Source organism: Pelophylax lessonae (genome assembly GCF_965119305.1).
Source record: "Pelophylax lessonae genome assembly, chromosome: 7".
NCBI classification, from domain to species: Eukaryota; Metazoa; Chordata; class Amphibia; order Anura; family Ranidae; genus Pelophylax; species Pelophylax lessonae.
In genome coordinates this window covers 168,433,154-168,456,462 of record NC_138774.1, presented here as the reverse complement: position 1 = coordinate 168,456,462, position 23,309 = coordinate 168,433,154, and the positions used below count along the sequence as shown (strand labels likewise).

Below are 23,309 nucleotides of genomic sequence, written 5' to 3'. Positions count from 1 at the left end.
CTCTCTTGTGGTATATAGTGTTCCCTGTAATATGTATATAGTAAGGTATATACTCCAGGTAGTAGCTGTACTCTCTTGTGGTATATAGTGTTCCCTGTAATATGTATATAGTAAGGTATATACTCCAGGTAGTAGCTGTACTCTCTTGTGGTATATAGTGTTCCCTGTAATATGTATATAGTAGGGTATATACTCCAGGTAGTAGCTGTACTCTCTTGTAGTATATAGTGTTCCCTGTAATGTGTATATAGTCTATATTTTTTTCATACACACACACTCGCTCTCTCGCAGTTTACTGAAAAAGCATATACCTGGCGAGTAAAAATGCTGTCCCCCCCAGATTTGTGTGGGTTCCTACACCCTTGCTACTGACACCAATCTCTGCCTACGGACACTGTCAGTATATATACACATGCACACACATATGTGTTTGAGCTTTGGGCTGCTCACACTCACAGCAAGTGGCCATACAGCACGCACACACCATACACCCACCAAGCATAACATAAAACATGACTCGTATGAGCGCGTAGCTGCCTCGGCAGCCCCCACAGGCGAGGACCCCTTTAATCACAACACACTTCCTTCAAGCCGCAGCACTGCACGAGCCAGGTGAAAAGGGGGCGGAGCCGAGCGGCACGCGGATGACCTCACGTCACAGACCCGGCCAATAGAGACCTTGTTTCGCTTAGTGACATCATGGACGTGGAAGCAGACGCCCCCAGGCTGGCTCCTCCCGCTGATCCTCAGCACCCCGCTCAATCCCTCCCAGTCCCCGAACTCCCCGCCGGGACCAATCAGAGCGGCAGCTCGGCGAGGGAAAGGCGACGGATGAGGCCCGCACGGTCGGGCATTATGAAAGACCTCGCCGCCAGCCCTTCCGGTAAGTGAGGCGGGCAGCTGGGGGGAGGCGGTTGGGGCCGCCGGTGGCCTCTTTAGGCCGCTCTTCCCGAGATGCCTTGAGAGAGGAAGTGAGGCCATCTTTTCTCTGGTGACAATAAACAAGCGGAGAGTGGCCTTTCCGGAGTGCATAGCCAGGCCGGGGCCTTGTCAGAGCTGGGGGGTGTAGGAAAGAGACTGGCCAGTGCCCGGGCTCTCCGTCTTCTTGCTCGGGAGATTGATGTGTGCTGTGTTCATGTTCCCCTCAGGTTTATCGTCCCCCAACCCTCCCGCTCAGGAGGTCAAGGCAGAGGGAAACAGCAGCTCCAAGAAGAGAAAGTTAAATAACAGCAGCGAGAAGGACGACTTGGACTCCATCGCCCTTCAGAAGAACTCCTCGTCCTCCTCCAACCACATCCAGAAGAAGCTCAGGTTCGAGGACAGCCTGGACTTTCTAGGACTCGATGTGAAGATGGCTGAGGAGTCTCCCTCCTCCTCTTCTTGTTCTTCTGCCACCCCCCAACCCCTGAGGAGTAAGAACCTGCTCATCTCCCCTGTGGCTGCCGGCCACCATGCCAATGGGCTCACCAAAGCCTCCCCCGTCTCCAGCTTTGCCAACAGCAAGCCTGGCTCAGCCAAGAAGTTAGTCATCAAGAACTTCAAAGGTAGAGCTGTTCCTCTGTCCCCACAAATGGCTGTCTGGGGGGTTTGCTTAGCTGATCAGGTGACTACCCTGGTGGGAATGCCGCCTAACCGTGTATACGTAGCCAGGAGTCCAGGTGGCTCTGATCTCTACGTGTCTTTTACTTTAAAGTGCCTGAAATCTGAACAAAGCACATCCATCTATGCTGTATACTTGTCTTTATCCAATGCTCTGAGTGTGATATCTCTGCTGCCTGGTTCCTTTGTTATCAACACTTCTTCTGACAGCTGTTCTGACACCAAGAGATAAAAAATGATGGGGGAGGGGGGGTTGGGGTATGAAAACTCCAGCACACAGCTTGTGATTGACAGCCTCAGCTTTTCTTGTTCTTGGGTGGGGAGGAGAGCTCCAGCACACAATCAGTCAGCCTCAGTTGTTTTCGAGGTGGGGGTGTCCCCGTCCCCTCCACTCCGAGCTCTTCTCCCTAAAGTTTAATACACGTGGGCCAAATGTCAGGCAGCTTCGACTGGTTCAGTAGAAACCATCTGGCATTTGGCCCATATTTACTGCAGTTGGTCTGACAGAAGTCAGCTGTTCGACCAGTTTCTGACGGAAAAAGGTCTGCTAATCAGCGGTCTCAGCCAATGGCTGAGAGCACTGACTGGTGTGTTCTGGCAAAGGAGTCCTTCTCCCTGTCAGAAGGACTCCTTTGCCAGAAGCAGGGAGGTTGCTGTACTAACGTCGGATATGTACAGCGGCCTCCTTCTGAGCTGTTTTTTTTTTTTTTCCAGCCCTACTGGGTTTAGCGAAAAACTACTAGTGTGTACAACTTTTAATTGTGCAGTGTGTGAACTCAGATTCCCTGCTTTGTGCTGCTGGAAGATGCTGACTTGTTCTGTGTGCTGTAGAAGGCTGTACAGGATAGATGGCTGCAGGTAAACAGGTACAACTCATGTAGGAGGATTTGTTTCAATACTGTCACCTAAGGCCAGTCACTTCAATAAATATATGTAAGGATTTACAACCACTTTAATGCATTTCCTGCATTAAAGTGATTGTAAACCTTCACTGTATAATACAACCCATTACGTTTTAAAATATAAATTTGTAAGGTAAAACAATATTGTGTGTGTGTGTATATATATATATATATATATATATATATATATATATATATATATATGTGTATATATATATGTGTGTATATATATATATATATATATATATATATATATGTGTATGTATGTGTGTGTGTGTGTGTATATATATATATATATATATATATATATATATATATATATATATATATATAAATTATATACGGCCGCAGTTTGATTTGTAAAAGAGTCCTGTGCGGTTTCAGTTTGGGTCAGGTGCGCTTTTTTTTTTTTCCCTTTCTCATTCCCTACAATATGGTATTGCACCGGGCTGGGCTTTGAAATTGCACTGAAAACTGACACGTACATATGTGAACCAAGTCTGAGGGTATTGGTTTTAGTACAGGTACTTGTGCAGATGCTTGGTATCGGCACCAATATCTGTACTGTTGCAATGCTAGTAAACTGTACAAATACAGGGGGATGAATCTCCCTTAGAGTCACAGACATCAAAATCTGAGACGTGTTCTGTTTTTTTTCTACACTCCTATCCAAAACTAAAACAGTGTTTTGCCATTAGTTCTGCTTTAAAGTTGCACTTTAGTCAGAAAATGAAGTTCTGCTAGATGACTTCAGGCTGGCCCTTTTTGCAGGTATAGCAATGTAAAATATTACAAATAGGTGTCTATACTGTTAAAGAGTAATACACTGTCTCATCCTGCTCTGCACAATTAGTTGCTCTCTATTTTTAGGCACTGCTGAATTTGTAGAGGTGGATCTGCTGACATCCTTAAAGCAGAAATAAACCCTGCTATCCTTTACAGCCAAGCTAAGCTGCTTCTGTTTGATCTGCAACTGCCATGGTGCTGCACATGTTATCGGTTATGACTGCAGCCATTTGGTGGTTTGACAGTTTGGTTGAGGACACAAGCAAATGTGACAGTTAGCAATCCAAGCATTCCAGGAATGTAACTTTTTTTTTTTTTTTTTTTTTAAACTTAAATCAATTGTTTTAGTTCCGCTTTGAGTTACTGCTCCTCGGGTGCTCTGGGCTTCAGCAAAATGAAACCAGAGCAATGCTGGTGGCTATTCACAGCACAAACTGATTTTGGTAGCGTCATTTTTCATGTAGGTTGTATGTTCCTTGCAAAAAGAATATTATTTTTTATCAAGTTGTTATGGGTAAAATTCATCTTTAAGCTGATAAAACACCCCGCTAATTGGTCCCCCCCAACACTTACCTGACATTTGTCATGATCCAGGAGCTCTTACTGGATTCTGAGAGCAGTGGGAGCATTAGGCTGGTGCTGCTGTCAGTCAAATCCTGTGAGGGGAGAGTAGGGGGGCGTGGTCGAGCCACACTTAGTGTGTCTATGAAAAACACACAGCCCAGCTCGGTAGCACAGCTGTCCCAGATGCCCGCATAGCACACAGCTTGCTATGGGGGTACTCAAAAGAGAGGAAGAGCGGGGGACACCTCTGTGCTATATTGTTGCACAGAGCAGGTAAATATGTGTTTTTTTTTTTTTTTTTTTTTTTTTTAATATGTTCACAAAAAACATAACCTTAATGTCACTTCAAAGTGACTTGGGTGCTGTGGCAGGTCATTGCAGTGTTTTCTGTTCTTTCATTGCCATTTAAGACTCGCTAACGCCTGCATTTTTCTGCACCAGGTCTCTAAGGCTACAAAGAAAACACTTATTTTCTATGTGCCACGTTCACACCACAACACTTGTGTAATGCTCGGGGGGGAAAAAATGCAGATATGTTGCATTTATTTTTTCCTGACTGGCACTGGTTGGCCCCGGAGGTTATGGCACTACAGTGCAACATGCTGCTGTGTGGAGGCCTGAAAACGAGCACTTCCAAAAGAAAGAACACATTGCACCGTTCCCTCCCAACCTGGAAAACTGATAGCAGCCCTCATGCTACAACTGAGCATTTTTGTTTGCAGGAAGTGTTAGGTAAATTCAAGTCCTATACGCTTGTGACAGGGCTGATGTATGCTCTCTGAATTTTCCAACAGTGTTGTTACTTTTTGTGAGGCGCCGCTCTCTAAAACTAAAGCTACATTCTGGTGTTACCTCTAGCCCTCACAGAGAACCATCAGAGAACACAATGGGAGATGTAGTTTGTAGCACTATAACATGTCTGACAGTGGTGATGTGTACAGTACAGGTGATGCCGCAGTCCAGTCTTGAAGACCAAAAGCTGCTAAAAAGGGGGTGTAGCACATTCTCAAGGCAGTTCTAATATTAGATTTCCCCCTTCATCTTCCAGGACAACTACTTAGAGAGATGATTGGCTATGCCTTCTACAGGAAACACAAATCAGACACAATTTAAAAAGCCCTCCTCTTCCTCTGACCCTTAAGTTTTTTTTTTTTTTTTTTTTTTTTGCTTGTTTCCAGACCTCCAGGAGTACACACACACACCTTAAAGCGGAGTTCCAATCTAAAATTAAACTTACCTCCATCTTCTTGCTCCGGGTCACCTGAAAAACAAATGGATAATCAGTTTTTTTTTTACTTGCCTCGTTTAGAAGAAAATATACTTGCCTTACTTCCTCTTCCTCCCCTCGGCAGCCACGGTCGTTTCGTCACTTCCTGGCTTTGCAATGATTCCTGGGAGCTGAATGTCATCGCTCCCAGGAATCAATGCGCCTGCACCGGCCCCGACGTCAGTTCCGGTGCAGGCGCCGTCATACCTTGCTAAACAGCTTCTGGGCATGCCCAGAAGCTGTGCAGGGATGACGCTGCAGCACCGGAAGTGACGGCGGGGCCGGTGCAGTGCATCGTGGGACTAAAGAAGACGGAAGAGGACACAGAAGAGGATTGCGCTGGCTTCAAGCTGCCCACACCTGAGATGGCAGCGCTGGATAATACATTTTCAAGGTAAGTATTTCTTCTAAAAGGTAAGTGCAACCGGGGACAGATCAGAGGCTAGCCATTGTGGAGTGCACTAGCCCTGACTGTCCCGGGGGTATTTTCATAAAAAAAAACTTTCCCAGGGTGGAACTCCGCTTTAATGTTTGTTTTCTTGGGTCTTGTTACTGTGGTTGGTGGACCCAATCCTCTCTAGGTTACAGGTGTTAGACCAGTTGTGATTTGTGTACTGTAATCCCACTATTTCTCAGAGGGTTTTTCTCTTGTAGTGATACTTGCCCTAATGTGGTAGGGCAACTCTCACTCCCGGGCTCCGATGTGCATCCCGCTAGTTACACGTGGGGAGAGGATCAGGTGTGGACGTTTCTGCATGTTTTCCTTTGCTCCCTGGTGTACCAAAATGGCTTCTGATGATGCACTTCCGGTGACGCGGCAGGAGGATGTGAACCCAGAAGTAGGGGGGGCACGCTTCCAGACACAGAGATTCTTATCTCTCAAATAGCCAACGGGGTGGTGGCTGATTTTCTGGCTGCAAAGAGTCTTCAGGCTCAGGCAGCGGAGCACTTCCTGGCTGGTGAGGTCCCTTACCAGCGGTGCACACCGGGGATTTCTCTTGCCATGGAGCAGATTTTAACAGAGGATATTTCTGTGGATACAGCACCCACTCCCAACTGACCCAGCGGCTGCCTTTTCCCTCCAACACTGTCCCAAAGGTATGTGCCTTCTTGATGGGGCTATTAGGGCCAGTGTGGAGACTAATCTTCAATCGGTAGAAGTTATTCTGTAGCGGGTTGTGTCAGTTGCCTCTATAAAGGAATTAATGTCTTCAGTGAAGGAGATCGTTTCCTTCTTTCAGTCCTTTAGTGATAGATTTGCTGGCTTAGGCCCTTCTACCCTTAAGCCTGTTACGGTAGTTCAGGAGCCCATAACCACAGTTTTGGGTAGATCTCTGCCTCCCCTAGAATTAGAAACAAGTCAAGGGATGTGTTTGATTTTAGAGGAAGGAGAGAATTCAGATTATACTTCCAATGAGGATTATGTTTTAGAGGTTGAGGAAACTGTTAGCTCGCCTAAGTCTTTTTCCAGTCGAAGGTATAGATGAGTTTTTAAAAGCTATTTATACTACCGAACAAATTGAATTTCCTCAGCCGGTTCCGTCAGTGCAAGATGAAATGTACAGGGGTCTGCGGGGTCATAAAGTTCAGACTTTTCCAGTCCTGAAAGGACATGATCCTTTCTGACTGGAAAGAACCTGAAAGAAGATTGTTTCATAAGCGACGGTTCCCCTTTCGTTCTCAAGTGGAAGATGTATTTTTTAAGTGCCCTAGGTTAGACGCAACTCTATCCAAGGTATCTAAAAAGTCTGATCTTTCCTTTCAGGATTCAGGTGTTCTAAAAGACCAAATGGACAGGAAAGCAGACATTTATCCCTAGCTTCCACCTGTGTGGTTAGAAATTTGGACATATGGATTCAAAGATTGGTTGACTTGCTCTCCTCTGATACTCCGGAGGAGGAGATAAGAGAATCCCTCTCCTTGGTGGCTGTCGGTGGCATTCCTAGCTGACGCTGCAGCTGAATTGGTTATGTCTGCAGCCAGAAAATCAGCACTTATTAATTTAGTAGACGTGCTATCTGGCTGAAATATTAGTAGGGGTATTTAACTTCTAAGAATATATTGTGTGGTATTGCCTTTGAGGGAAAACTGTTTGGTTCCACTTTAGAGGATGTACTGGTATGTTCTTAAGAAAAATATGGGGTTCCCGGAAAGGAAAAGCAAACCATGGGGCAAGAAACCTTTTCTTCGCTTTGAGAAAAGATATGAATTTAAGTCAGGGGGTTTCCAGATCAAAAAGTGGTCATTCAATAAAGATAAACCAAAGGGGGGGCTCTCTTTGCTTCTTCAGCCCCTACCAGGAGTTCACAGTGATGCCAGAATAGGGGTGGGAGGAAGGTTGACAGTGTTTGACCATTGGGCAGAAATCACAAAAAATGCCTTAGTTCTCCAGATTTTAAGTGACGGTTACAGGATAGAATTCAAACATCCCCACCCCAGATTTTTTTTTTTTCTCACTCAGCTACCCAGGGACCTGTAGAGGAAGCAAGGCATGTTAAAACTGCTTTCTCTTTGGGAGGCAGAGAATATAATCGGAGGGTTTTTTCCCACGTGCTTTTGGTAAAAAAGCTCTCAGGCAAAACTTGTATGATTATCAACGTAAGCGTCCTCAACCGATTTCTACTTTACATACTTTTCCGAATGGAAAGCATCTATTCTGTCAGAAATCTGTTGCCGCCAGAGGCGTTCATGGTAACGCTCAATCTGCAAGACGCTTATCTTCACGTTCTAATTTTTCAGTCACCAAAATTTAAGGTTTACAATTTTCACCGAAAAGGGGCTGCATCCATGCAGATGAGCTATTGATTTTTTTTTCAGACAACGCCACAGTGGTAGCATACCTCAACAAACAGGGGGGCACCCGCTTGAACAGTCTCTTATCCTTGTCCCAGCAGATCCTGACCTGGGCAGAAAGTCCTATTGCCTCAGGCAGGGCTGTCCACATCAGTGGCACAACAAATATTCTAGCATATTATTTTGAGCCGAGTAAAGTCAGCAGCAGCAATAGGGAGATTTGGGAGTACCCTCTGTGGACCTCTTTGCATACAACCTGGACACAACTCTCCCCGCCTTCTTCTCACTGGAAAGAGAGGTGACGGCGTTGGGAACAGATGCACTGACCTTTTCATGGAGTTTCATTCTATTATGCTTTCCCGCCAATTGCCATGTTACCAGTGATCCAAAAGATTGTTCAGGAACAGGCGGAGGTAATTCTGGAGTTGGTTTGCGACCCTAAAATCCCTCTCCAAAATCCTGTGATCCTGTATAGCAGGATCACAGGTCTCTGTGATCATTTCACAAGCCCATCCCCCATAAAGTTAGTAAACCCTCCCCTAGGCTCACACTTAACCCTTTGATCACCCCTAGGTTAACACCTTCCCTGCCTATGTCATTATTACTGTAACTGCCTATTTTTAGTACTGATTATTGTAGTAATGTCACTGGTCCCCCCCAAAAGTGTCAAATGTCAGGGGTCCAATCTGTCTGCTGCAAATTTCGCAGTCCCCCTAAAAATCACAGATCGCCGCCATTACTAGTAAAAAAAGACAAATCTTTCCCCTAGTTTGTAGATGCGATAACTTTTGTACAAACCAATAAAAATACGCTTGTGAAAAAAAAAAAAAAAAAATACGCTTGTTGCGTTTTTTTTTTTTTTTTTTTTTTTACCAAAATTACGTAGCAGAATACAAATTGGCCTACAAGGATGAAAACATTTTGATTTTAGAATTTTAATTTTTTTGGGAATGTTATATAGCAGAATGTGAAAAATATTGTGTGTTTTTGTAGTTTTTTTTGTTTATAGCGCAAAAAATAAAAATCGCACAGGTGATCAAATACCACCAAAAGAAAGCTCCATTTGTGGGATAAAAAGGACATCAATTTTATTTCGGTACAGTGTCGCACGACCGCGCAATTTTCCATTAAAGTAACTCAGTGCCGAATAGCAAAAAATGGCCTGGTCATTTTAGGGGGAAACTCTTCCGATCCAGAAGTGGTTAAATCACCATTTTTGCTAAATAAACGAAAAGACCGAACTTTAAAAAAAAAAAAAAAAAAAAAAGAAGAAACAACAACCTTTTTTCTTAGTTTCTCTTTTAAAATGTTTACTTTTTTAACAGAAGAGAAGTTATTTTTCTCTTGTGCTGATGATTTTTGTAGATGTCCCCTGTCACACTATCTGGTTACTGGCTCTCCTCTCCTCTCCTCACACTGACAGTGCATGAGGAAAGGAATGCCACTATCCGGTAAGTGTGTTTTACATTGTGATCAGCTGTGTCCATAGAACATACCCATCAGAGTGTGCTGGATGCACTGGACGACTTTGCTGTAGCCATCTTTTGCATGAGTATATACAGTGCATCCGGAAAGTATTCACATTCTACAAACAATACCTCATAATGACGACAATGTGAAAGAAGTTTGTTTGAAATCTTTGCAAATGTATTAAATAAAAAAGAAAAAAAATCCCATGTACATAGGTATTCACAGCATTTGCTCAATACTTTGTTGAAGCAACTTTTGGCACCAATTACTGTACAGCCTCAAGTCTTGAGTATGATGCTACAAGCTTGGCACACCTATTTTTGGGCAGTTTCTCCCATTCTTCTTCGCTGGACCTCTCAAGCTCCATCAGGTTGGATGGGGAGCGTCTGTGCACAGCCATTTTCAGATCTCTTCAGAGATGTTCAATCTTTTGTTTGGTTAGACCACAGAATTTTGTTTGAGTTCTTCAGGTGCCTTTTGGCAAGCTCCAGGCGGGCTGTCCTGTCCATCTGTCCAAACAGGGTAGACCGCTCCAGGTGAGGCTAGAATCAGGTGCAGGTCGGATCCGCAATCCAGGATAGCTTCAGACAAAAAGGAATGACCGCACTTCTGATGAATTTTCAAAGAAAGGAGTATCTTTATTCCACATCAATCAAATGGCAGGTACAGGTACACACTGTGAATGCAGGACAATCGGTCGATTGTCCTGCATTCACAGTGTGTACCTGTACCTGCCATTTGATTGATGTGGAATAAAGATACTCCTTTCTTTGAAAATTCATCAGAAGTGCGGTCATTCCTTTTTGTCTGAAGCTGTCCTGTCCATCTGGCCACTCTACCATACAGGCCTAATTGGTGGAGTGCTGCAGAGATGGTTGTTCTTCTGGAAGGTTCTCCTCTCTCCACAGAGAAAAGCTTGAGCTCTGTCAGAGTGACCATCTGATTCTTGGCCACCTCCCTTGGCCACCTCCCTGACTAAGGCCCTTCTCCCCCCAGTCGCTCAGTTTGGCTGGGCGGCCCACTCTAGGAAGAATCCTGGTTTTTCCAAACTTCTTTCATTTATGGATGGAGGCCATTGTGCTCACTGGGATTTTCAATGCTGCAGAAATGTTTCTGTACTCTTCCCCAGATCTATGCCTCAATACAATCCTGTCAACAGCGGTCTACAGACAATTTCTTGGACTTCATGGCTTGGTTTGTGCTCTGACATGCACTGTTTACTGTGGGTCCTTGTATAGACAGGTGTGCGCCTTTCCAAATCATGGCCAATCAACTGAATTTACCACAGGTGGACTCCAAGTTGTAGAACCATCTCAAGGATGATCAGTGATAACAGGATGCACCTGTCATGGCAAAGGCTTTAAATTCTTATGTACATGATTTTTTTTTTTTTTTTTTTTTATTAATACATTTGGAAAGATTTCAAACAAACGTCTTTCACATTGTCATTATGGGGTATTGTTTGTAGAATTTTGAGGAAAATAATGAATGTTTACATTTTGGAATAAGGCTGTAACATAAAATGTGGAAAAAGTAAAGCGCTGTCAATACTTTCCAGATGCACTGTATAACTAACGCAATAAGTGTATTTTGATTGGTTTGCGAAAAAGTTATTGCGTCTACTAACTACGGGAAAGATTTGTCATTTTTATACTTTTTTTTTTTTTTTTCGGGACTGCGACATTGCGGCAGACAGATCGGACCCCTGTCTGACATTTTTGACACTTTTGGGGGGACCAGTGGCATTACTACAGTAATCAGTGCTAAAAATATGCACTGTTACTGTAATAATGACACTGGCAGGGAGGGGGTTAACATTGTGGGTGATCAAGAATTAAATGTGAGCCTAGGGGAGTGATTCTAACTGTGGGGGGGGGGGGCATGGCTTGTGGAATGATCATAGATACCTCTAATCCTATATAGAAGGATCACAGGGGCTCTATGATCATTCAAGGGAGAAGAACGGTCAGCTGTTCTCTCTCAGCGGGGAACGATCGCGGGTGTCGGGCGGCAATCGGAGCCGTCTGCCCGCTGCATCCGCTGACAAGCGGAGGCAGGAGCACGGCGCCACGTGCTCGCCCCCTAGCCGCCTGCTTGCGACCGCCATACAGTTATGCTGATTTGCGCAGAAGTGGCTGCCTGCCGCAGTACATCTGCGGCGGGTGGTCGTAAGGTTAAATACGATGCCTGCACTTGAAAATTATTGAAGATTAGTCCTTGGTGGGGACAACGCTGGATCCCTGGACAGGTAGAGTCCCTATATTGAAAGTAAGCAACTACAGTATTTGTAGCTGCTGAGTTTTAATTTCTTGGGGGGAGCCTGGAGCTCCTCTTTAATGGCATTTCCAACTTATAGGACTGTTAAGGGGGTTTGTAAAAAAAAAAAAAAAAACGCTGTGTTTTTGACAGACCTCATCGTATGAAATTATTTATTTTTAATTTTTCTTTAATACATTAATTTTTTTTCTAAATTATTGCTGGTCTGATGTCACCATAGTGTCCTCTCTTTCCTGTGATGGGGAGAGAGGGAGCATTGTAGTCCTGAAAACGGTATTAAACCAAAAATATTGCAGCTTATCAATCATTAGATGTTGTGGTTGCATTCGTTTTTCCCTTTTTTAGGCTGGTTTCCCCTCTGTTTTCATCTGATCTGGTTTGTTACAAAGCTCCTGTATTACAGTGCCCCCACGGTGGATGAATGAGTACAAGGGGCCCAGACAGCAGCATTACCAATCTGGGAGGAGAAGGGTAGTGTTAAAGGCCAAGTTCACCTTTGGAATATGTTCCTTGCTCTACCTGTATATAGGGTGGACCATATCACATGTTCCAGCGCCTGCATCCTCTTTCACTCCCCCTATGATAGTGGGCTGGGGATCTTCTCCCTGCATCTGCTGTCACAATTTAAAATTGGCGAGTCTGCGTCTTTAATTGACAGTTCTGTAAATTAATTGTGTAACTATTAACTATGTAACTATGTAATTAACTACAAGTACCATTGGCCACTGACAGCTTGTCATTCTTAACTGCTAGGGTACTGGGGAGTGCTCTTGTAGTTCATTGATTCTTGTTCTTCCTACAGTTCAGTAACTGCCTGCCCATATTGGAAGTATGAGCAGACAGTGTACTGAGAGTCTGCATGATCTTGGTATTGTACCCATGATCTGCTGGGAATGTGGAAAGTTCCAGCATGGGTGCCAGTCTGATGCCAAGTGAATGGAGTCACCCAGTGGCGCCTGCAGATTAGCTGCCTTCCTGACTGCAGCTCCCCAAACTTTTGAGCTGCTATGCCATTTAAGAGTAATGCAACTCATCCATTGACTGAAAAGTCCATCAAATCCCAAACTTCGTGGACATCACCTGAGCAGAGTAACACACTGTGGTTGGCACCAGTCTACCATTAGAGGGGGTTTTCACTTACCTGTTAAAAGTGGGAAGGCTGAATAGTTAAAGGCTTTGATATTTGCCTAGGCAAATTCAAAAGTGTGGGATATCTCTGTACAAGGTATAACAGAGTTACGTAATATAGTGCTTCAGAATATGAGCGTATTGCTTCTAGGGGGACTAATTGTCTCCCAGCCCTGCCCCACAATCTATATCTATCAATTATTTAATAACTAGTTTTATTTTTTCTATACGCATTCAAAAAAGCTAATCTAGCTAAGGCTTCACATAAACTGACAGCTCCTAAACTTTAGTTTTGGAGCTTTGGTGTTTTTCTTTTTTTGCCAATGCTCTTAAACTCTACTCAAAAAAAGCCTATGTGTAAATGTACACATAAGCTTTTAGCAGAGTTAAGAGCTAGCATGTTTAGGTGAGGTTAAACCTCTTAATGCGGAAGAATTGTCTTCGAAATAGGAAAGTTTTGGCTGCCGAAAAACGCGGCAAAAATGCATTTTGCATTTATTCCGCATTTTGCGTTTTTCCTGTGGCCGTGGTCAGGAGCTACCAGTGTACATCAAGCCTAAGTCTTTTCCTTCAAAAAAAAAAAGTTTCTTGCTTATCACGATTCTCTCGCTTTTCGGCACATTATACAAAAAAGTTGAGCTAACTTTACTGTTTAGTTTTTTTTTTTTTTCCTTTTTAAATTTATTAAAGTCAATTTTTTTGCCAAAAAATTGCGTTTGAAAGACCGCTGTGCAAATACAGTGTGACATGAAATATTGCAACGACTGCCATTTTATTCTCTAGGGTCTCTGCTAAAAAAAAAAAAAAAAAAAATGTATGTTTGGGAGGTGTGAAGTAATATTTTCTAGCAAAAAATACTTATTTTAAAGCGGCTCTACAGTCATTTTTTTATCTTTCCATCTATTAAATGCTCTGCCCTGGTTTTATCGTTTTGGATAGTAAAACATTTTTTTTCTGCCACTAAATACATTTTACAACCCACTTCCTCTTTCTTGTCTGGTAGTAAGCCTAAGCTAATGACATCAGGCACATCTCTCTAACTTCCGTGAGAGTTTGCCAGCAAGGGAGGAGGAATAAGCCGATGAGGGCAGAGATAACAGGAGGCTGCAGAGATCCATGAGTGTTCATGAAGAGAGAAGTGTGCGGGCAAGCAGTGGTGTGTGCGTGTGTTTGTGTAAATCCAGAAAATGTGAACAGGCAGCAGCTTCAGCTGCCCACAGTTAAAATGGCTGCAGCCAGACTTGAAGGGAGATTTCTGCAGAATATTTGACAAGCACAGAATCACAGTATATATATATATATATATATATATATATATATATATATATATATATATATATATATATAATATAAATTTTATTATGCAAAGTGGTTGGAGGGAAGCTTCAAAATGGCAAATATGTATTTTTTTTTTATTACAAATTATGTGAGCAGACTGCAGTTCCTTTTTACCTTGTAAGCAACAACTGTCAGATAAAGGCTGTTTTTTTTTTTCCCCGAAATTTTTTTTGAGGTATAAAAGTGTACAAACATCAGTACTATACTGTTGAAATGAAACATGTAATCGTACAGAAACTCGGAGAAGAACAATGCTAACATTGGTCAACTAGCCAGCCTGAAAATTGTGGGGCTTCAATGAGGACTGGAAGCATAATAATGGTAGCAGGAGAAAAAACAGATTAGAAAAGTAAACAGTATGGCGTCTGGTTGACATCAAAACAAGGAAGGGGACTGAGTATACGAGGACAGAGCCAAGCCCAAGCTTTCTGCAGATTCAAAAAAGAAAGCGAGGGAGGGGAGGCTCTTAGGAGCAAGGAAACCCCACACGTGAGTCTGGGGTAGGGCCCATACCCTAGGTGCAAAGCTCCCAGGGATGGGGAAGGTGGGGTTGTCAGTGTTATAATGGCCAAGCCGTTGATGCGTGGGCCGTGTAGGGGGTGAGTTGCCTATCGGGCTTGTCCGGAGGCAAACGTGTACCCAGCAGGGGCAGAAATGTAAAGGACACCAAGGGGAAAAGGTAGGAAAGCGAAGGGAAGGAGGGAGAGGAGGAAGAGAGGGAGAGAAGAGAAAGAGAAAAAAAAAAAAAGGAAAAAGTCTGTGCAACAAGGTAGGAGTGCGATACCAACGGGAAACTATTTTGTATCCACTTTCATGAGTGGTAACGTTGAGGGAACATTTGTGATTATTGATGAAGATATTTTCCCATTCTTCCGGAGAGAGTGAGATATCGAGCTCCATTTCCCAGAGTTCGCATCGTTTAAGTTTGCGCTGGTCAGGTCTATCCAGTAAAAGGGAGTGGGTAGTGGAAATAAGCTTGCGGATAAGGGGGGGCCTCCTGTTGGCAGAGGCAGTCGAACGGTGTGGAGGAAGGCATAGAAGAGGATTTACGGGTCAAAGATTTGAGGAACTGTGTGATCAGTAAGTAAGGCCATTGAGGTATGGGGGGTTTACCCGTTCTCTCAGCCACGAGGCTTAGTCTTTAACGGCTTGTCGACCGCCCACAGTAATGTTATTGCGGCAGATCGACTCAGCTGCGTCCAGTCGTGTAGTACTATGTGACTGTAGCGCAAGTGGTTTTGGCAGCGCGCGCCGCCGGAGCCGTGCTCCCGCTATGTTTAGACTCAGCGGGAGGCAGGCCGCGGGAGGAGAGGCAGCGATTGCCACCTTCCTCCCTCGATCATTCGGGAAACGGAGAGAAGACCCGCCTGCTTATGTAAACAAAGCAGGCGGATTGTCTGTGAGACAAGCAGGGACAGATCAGCAGTTTGTCACAGAACCCCCCCCCCCCCCCCCCCCCCCCTCCACACACTTACACACACACACACACACACACACACACACACACAGCATATAGTCATACTTTAACCCCTTTGATCACCCACAGGGTTAACCCCTTCCCTGCTGATGGCATTATTACAGTAACAGTGCATATTTTTAGAACTGATTACTGTAGTAATGTCACTGGTAACCCCAAAAGTGTCAAATGTCAGGGTTCCGATCTGTCTGCCGCAATGTTGCAGTCCTGCTAAAAATCGCAGATCGCCGCGATAGTGAAAAAAAAACATAAAAAAATGACAATCTTTCCTGTAGCTAGTAGGTGCGATAACCTTTCCGCAAACCAATCAAAATACGCTTATTGCTTATTTTTGGTAAAAAAAAAAAAAATGTAGCAGAAAACAAATTGGCCTAAAATGTTAAAAAAAATTAGATTTTTACATTTTTTTTTTTTTTTTTTGGAATGTCCTATAGCAGAATGTGAAAAATATTGATTTTTTTTTTTTTTTTTTTTTCACAATTGTCGCTCTTTTTTTTGTTTTATAGCGCAAAAAATAAAAATCGCACAGGTGATCAAACACCAAAAAAAGAAAGCACTATTTGTGGGGAAAAAAAGACATAAATTTTGTTTGGGTACAGTGTCACACGACCGCGCAATTGTCCTTTCAAGTAACCAAGTGCTGAATCGCAAAATAGGGCCTGGTCAGGAAGGAAGTAAAACCTTCCAGGGCTGAAGTGGTTAAAGTGATTGTAAAGTCTTGTTTTTTAAACATTATACTTATCTCCTCTGTGCAGTTGGTTTTGCACAGAGCAGCCAGATATCTCCTCCTCTCGGGCTCCTCATTGCTGCTCCTGGCCCCTCCCTCCTATGGAGTGCCCCCACAGCAAGCAGCTTGCTGTGAGGGCACCCGAACTTAGCTGCAGCTCTATGTGTCCATTCAGACACGAAGCTGCTGTTCGCCCCCCCCCCCCCTCTCTCCTGATTGGCTCACTGACTTTGAAAGCAGTGGAAGCCAATGGCCCCACGGCTGTATCTCAGCCAATCAGGAGGAAGAGTCCGGGATGGCGGAGGGACTCGTGGACATCGCTGGACAGAGGGGGGGCACAGGGTAAGTATTTGGGGGGGCTGCTACACACAGAAGGCTTTTTATTTTAATGCATAGATTACATTTGAGATTAATAACTTTACTACTCTAAGTGGTTAAACTGCCTTTATTTACAGACCGAAGATCATTCCTTTGAACTAAAAGAACAAAATGATACATAGTAAAACGTGTTTATAGTTCTCTCCCAGCGCTTATCAATAAACATTTGCTGGAGACTTTTTTTTTTTTTTCTTTTTTTGACAGCCGTGAGTGAGCAGAGAACGGCTCTGCTATGTATGAATCGAGGAAATCACAATTTTTTATTTTTTTTTACAATTATTTGTGCAGCTCTACAACACATGCATATTTCCCTTACGTTTTATCCTTGCAAGCTGAATAAAATACTTGTTGATCTTGCCAAAAAAACAGTGAGCTCTGAACAGCCGCAGCTGCCCCCCACCGACTCTAAAGACTAGTACATGTGGGTCGGATGGCATCAGCCGGTTCAATAGAAACCCGACAATCGGCCGTGTATACTGCAGCCGATCCGAAGGAAGCTAGCTGGCTTCTGTCGAAGGGACTTGACCGAAAAGGTATGACTATATTCCAGGCGGTGCTCTTGGCCAATGTCTGAGCGCTAACCAGAGTTTTCTGGTAGGGGGCAGTCACCCTTTTAGAGCACAATCGCACAGCAGGCGAGGTCGCTATACTAACATCTGATTATTAGGTAGTGCGCTAGGCCGTTTCACCCTCCTGGTTTTTTGTTTTTTTTTTCTTCTTGTTTCTAGTATCTTCGGGTATCCCCAGTTTTGGCAGGGCAGCAAGGCGAGTGCCTTCCCAGGTGGATTTGCATTTGAGCCCTGAGAGTCTCTTTGCGTGAGGCCCACCTTCAAGCGCAGGAGAAAGGAGTGTTGGTTTGCAAATTGCTAAGAAGGAGCCTTCAGCAGCTGAAGGTTTGGTGTGGCCATTGAGCACATTAAGACGTATACTCCCACTGTGGCAGTTGTACTAGTCAAACACAAGTGTGGATCGTGGTACTGTCAATAGAAGAAAGGGAACTCAGGTATCTGTCCTTGGCTAGAGGGTTTACTAACAGCATCGAACAGTGGATCAGTACAGATGAAGTCCAGACTACTAGTGTGGATCCTTTAGGTAGAGAGGACAATATGGTGTCCCTTTTTTACAAGTTGAAGCACACCTTGGAGAAAGAAATGACTCAATGGTGGGACATTATATTATTCGAGAAATATTTGAAGGTAGAGAGAATACAGAGAGGTCTAAGAATGACCAAAATATGTATGTGTGGTTGGATGAGGATTTGAAAACAGACTGGTTGGTGACGCTAAGGGAATGTAACAAGTTACTACTCCAGTTTATTATCGTTCAGAGGAAAAGGAATCTAGAAAAGATCCGTGCCGACATAAAAAAATAAAAACCCCTACAAGAGGAGCTTGCTCTATATACAGATATCGAATCAAATCTTTCAACATCTGGGATAATAGAGTTAATGACCAAATGGTCAGCTTCAAAACTGATTTGATCAGTAAGAAGTCAGGTAAATTTGAAAGTGACAGGCAAGATTTTAAGCAGGGGCAAGAAATAAATTGGAGAGGCTCACACATGATCCTAAAGGAGTGAGGGAGTCCAGGCTAACGTCAAAGGCAATGGACCCTCACACCCAGCCAGCAGGAAGCCTCACAAAACCCCTATTAGGCGGAATGATGGACATACTACCCATAAACATAATAAATAAAATATTAAAAGCCAAAAGGGTGAGAGCCTCATGAGAAACCATAGTCTAGATCCTTGGAGTAAAAATACTAACAACATTCCCCCTACAATTTTCCATCAAAAATTGGAACGTGAAATACTACTCCACTCATTCAGGAATAGTAGGACCCAAAACCACAGATGGATACAGAACATTACAAGGATACACAATCTCTAAGATTCAGCCCATCTAAAACCACTACCTCGAGTGTAGATAATACCCCTAGGAGGTGGAGTCTGGCATGGATCCGATTCTTTTTTTTAGAGCAAGTGGTGTCTGGGGGATTCTCCCTGAAACCTTCCAGACTTTACAGCTCGCTTCCACAGAGACAGTCGGTGAGGAAAAGAGGGAAGAGAGGAGGAAAGCATGTCAAAAAGAGGGAGAAGGTATTCCAAGAGTTCTCTACCATTAGAATTTACAATCTTTCCAGCTCTGTGTTTACGGACACGGAACGTGACCTTTTAATTAAAGGACTTAATTTTGCCCCAAAAATTGTCCCAATTTGTTTGAGCTTTTTGTGGACCTCCAATAAATACATTAGAGGTCTGACTGTCAAGAGATATTTTGCTCTTAAAAATTAAATCAATAAAGAGCCGGTTGGCCCCAAGAAGGCTTTAACAGGCACTGAGGCTTATCTGGAGGATGCTGCATTATTTATCCCGGAGAGTTTACTCCAGGAGGGTGGGTGTGATTGATATGCAAACAGAATCGCTGACGTCAGGCCAAGAGGATAGGAGTATGATCTACACGCCTTTTAAACCCAGATCCTAATTTTTCCCTCACTGGGCAAAGGGCAATTTTATCCCTGCCTTCTATGAGGTGGTACTTGCCGAACTAAGGCAAATCGGCCAGACGATTAGTAATCATCCCAAAACCAAGTACTCGGCTGGGTGCAATAAGTGGGATAATACATGGGATACAATCAAAGGCCTCAAAAATAATGATCAGATCATCGGACAACAAGCAGATAAAGGTGGCGGCCTCATAATACAGGATAAGACTACATATTTGGCAGAGGCCCTGAGGTTACTGGGTGATACGGCCACGTATGAGCCACTCCCTAGAGATCTCCTATCAGAATACCAAACTTCACTCAAACAATTACTGGACAAGGCACTACTAGATAAAGCAATTACAAAGAATGAATATTAGTTTCTATACAGACAACACCCATTGACCCCCCATTTTTTTTCCACATTCCCAAGATCCATAAAAATCAGACCGATCCGTTGGAAAGACCAATTAAAGCTGGCATTGACAGCCTGACTAGCAATTTAGGCTGCTACATTGATTTTCTTCAAGATCTGGTCACAGAACTTCCTTCTTATGTTAGGGATTTTGGTAATCTGCTTGAAATCTTATCTCCCTTCAGGTGGCGTCAACACTACGTGTGGCTTTCCCTTGATGATCCATCTCTGTACACATCAATTGAACATAAACATTGCCTTAAAGCAGTCAACTATTATCTAAGTTGCAGCAATCTACATCCTACACAAGCATCCTTTTTGATTAACTTCATAGAATGTACTCTAACACACAATTACTTCTCCTATATAGGAGAGTACTACAAACAAGTCAGGGATACAGCCATGGCAGCCTGGTTTACCCCTAGCTATGCCAACCTATTTTTTTGGCTATTGGGAAGACCAATTTGTTTGGGACAATAACCCATACAGGGCAAACTTGGCCCTATAGGCGAGATACATTGATGATATTTTGATCATCTGGGGTGGCACCACTGAGGACTTTAGTGGATTCCTCTCACATTCATAATAATCCTTTTGGCATATGTTTCAGCCATATCGCGGATGATACCCACCTCAGCTTCCTTGACCTGGAACTTGGAATAGGAGAAGATGATGGCATTTTATCTAAAACTCACTTTAAGCCCAGTGCAGGGAACTCAAACTTGCACGCAAAGGGCAAACTATCATCTAAGGTGGATTAAAAACATACCTTTTGGCCAATGCTGCAGATTACATAGAACCTGCACTAAGAGGGCAGATTATGAGGTCCAATGAGAGATCCTCAGAAGAAAGTTTCTGGAGAAAGGCTATGGGGAGGACCTGGTAGAGGAAACATTTAAGAAATATTGACTGCTGTATAGCAAGGAGGCCCCACAGGGTGTGAGCAAAACTGAACACAAGTCCAGATGGAAAAATAAGGGTAACGGTGTTTATACCAAGACTGACTCCATAAGGTTCATCACTACTTTTAGCACTAAGACCTTTTGAGATGTTTTGTGGAGAAATTGGAAAATCTTGAGACCGGACCCTATTCTAGGCAAGACTCTGCCGGCCAGGCCTGAGATGGTCTTTAGAAAACCTAAGGACCTCAGGAGTCAAATTGCACCTAGTTTTTGTTTAACATCTTTTTATTGATTTTTCAAATAATACACATTTCCCACAACCAATACAAATAAACATAACCTACATTTACACATCAACCAACCAAAAAAAAAGGGGAGAAGGGGGGGGGGGGGGATCGAAGGGGGGAGGGGGAATCTCCTGGCGCGGGGGCATCATCAAAGCAAAAAAAAAAAAAAAATTGTACCAAAACCTCTTTCTGTTTGATCTTTTACTCCTTAGCATCTTGCTTACTCATCCAATTATAGTATTACCCATCACCTTCATTCCACTTACTATCTGTCTTAAATTTTTTCCAAGCTTCCCAAATCTTATTTCTTATTTATCTGCCCTTTAGAAATATACGTAAGGTCCTCCATAAGCGCTATGGAATCGACCTTAATACACCACTCTCTCACAGTAGGTGGATCCATTTCCCCCAATTTTACTGGGATAACTGCTTTTGCTGCGTTCAAGAGATGTGGTATTATAGAGCTTTTATATACCTTCAAAGGTTCCATAGTACAGTGAAAAAGAATTCTCCATGGATCCCGTGTCAAATCTGAACCAGTTATCTTATTTATAGTTGTCAGTATTTTATCCCAGTACTTTTGAATGACCGGGCACGTCCACCAAATATGAGCATGCGTAGCCACTTGACCACAGTTCCTCCAGCACAAAGCTGATCTTGTAGGAAACATTGCATGTAACTTAGCTGGGGTATAGTGCCATCTTGACAAGAGTTTAAAATTGACTTCCATTATTTTAGAGGATACTGAGGATGAGGGCCACTTGGATAATTCTCCCCCTCTGACGATCAGATAAAACACTCCCCAGATCTTTTTCCCATTTAGCAAAATAACTTGGTTCTTCAGGATAATACATTATAGAAGGCTGAAATAGCATGCTTTAATGGCTGTCGAGTCTGGAACAACTCTTCTATAGGGTAAGCTCTGAGTCACTCCTTAGGTTTTGGGAGTGAATTCAAAAAATTCACCAACTGACCATATCTCAATTTATCCATTATAGATGGGTATCTAGGGTACAAGATTTCATTTAAGGGTTTTATTCGGTCCTCCTTATAAACATGGCCTATACGTAGATCCTCTTCCCCAGACCATTGTTTAAAACCAGGGTCTAAAATGCCTGGGGGGAACATAGCGTGTCCTACTAGTGGCATTAAGGGTGAGTTGTATGTCCACTTAAATTTTTTTAAATATAGCGTCCCAAACCACTAGTGATGCTAAAGTAATTGGTGAAACCGAGGCATCGTATGTTCTAAATTTATATGGTATTCACGGTGACCTGGAAATATCTGTCCCACATAATTCCTGCTCGACCTGCACCCATAGTTTAGTCTTATTCATGGGTACTAAATCAACTATTCTAGATAAAGCAACCGCATAGTAGTATAGTTTCAAATGGGGTAACGCAAGTCCTCCCTGTGATTTAATACGAAATAAAGTTGTATTTGCAACTCTGGGTGGTTTGCCTTTCCAAACAAATTTTAGATAGTAATCTTTGAAGTTTGGTTGGGACACCTAGTGGGATCATCTGAAATAAAAATAGTATTCGGGGTAATATAGCCATTTTTATTACATTTACCTTCCCCACCCAAGAATGTGGGATAGATGACCATCTTCGTAGAAGATCCTTAATCCCATTCATTAACGGTATATAATTATATCTGAATAACCTAGAAATTTTAGGCGTAAGCTGGATTCCTAAATATTTTAAACTTTTTAATTGCCACCTGAACGGAAATGTGGGTTTAATTTTATCAATCTCAGAAGGGGAGAGGTTAATATTCATTATTTCCGATTTATTCATATTAATCTTAAAGTTAGATAATAATTGATACTCCTTCAATTTAGTGACTAAATTAGGCAGAGAGATGGTTTTTGTAAAAAAAAAAAAAGAATATCGTCCGCATATGCAGCATATTTATGTATATATTTTCCTATCTGTATCCCCTTGATATCTACACATTTTCTTACTGTAGCCAGCAATGGTTCTAACGAAACGACAAACAATATAGGTGAAAGGGGGCACCCTTGCCTTGTTCCATTATGTAAAATAATGGGTTCGCTCAATGAACCGTTTATTTTAACCCTAGCTGTTGGTGAAGCATATAATGAAAATATCCGCTCCATCATCTTAGGCCCAAGTCCAAAATGTTGGAGAGTCGCCCTCAAATAATCCCAGTCCACCCTATCAAATGCCTTTTCAGCATCTGTAGACAGAAGAAGGGTGGGCTGGGATTTTAACCTGAGAAAGTGGATCAAGGAAATTGCTCTTAAAGCGGAGTTCCACCCTGTGATTTTTTTTTTTTTTTTTTTTAAATACCCCCGGGACAGTCAGGGCTAGTGCATTCCACAATGGCTAGCCTCTGATCTGTCCCGGGTTGCACTTACCTGTTAGGACAAATACTTACCTTGAAAACGTCTTGTCCAGCGCTGCCATCTCAGATGTGGGCAGCTTGAAGCCAGCGAGATCCTCTTCTGCGTCCTCTTCCGCCTTCTTCGGTCCCTCGATGCCCTGCGCCAG

The 23,309-nt window shown here is 43.1% G+C and overlaps 1 protein-coding gene across 1 annotated transcript in view; it reads left to right on the top strand.

Annotated features, from left to right (window-relative positions):
* Positions 1-699: 699 nt before the first annotated feature.
* The window catches only part of CUL4B (cullin 4B), a gene marked incomplete at its 5' end in the record, with an annotated part of 177,300 nt that continues 154,690 nt past the window's right edge, over positions 700-23,309 (top strand). The window contains 2 exons of the mRNA XM_082263638.1: positions 700-883; positions 1,149-1,544. Coding sequence (XP_082119764.1) covers positions 700-883; positions 1,149-1,544 — 580 coding nt within the window. The remainder of the gene's footprint in view (positions 884-1,148; positions 1,545-23,309) is intronic.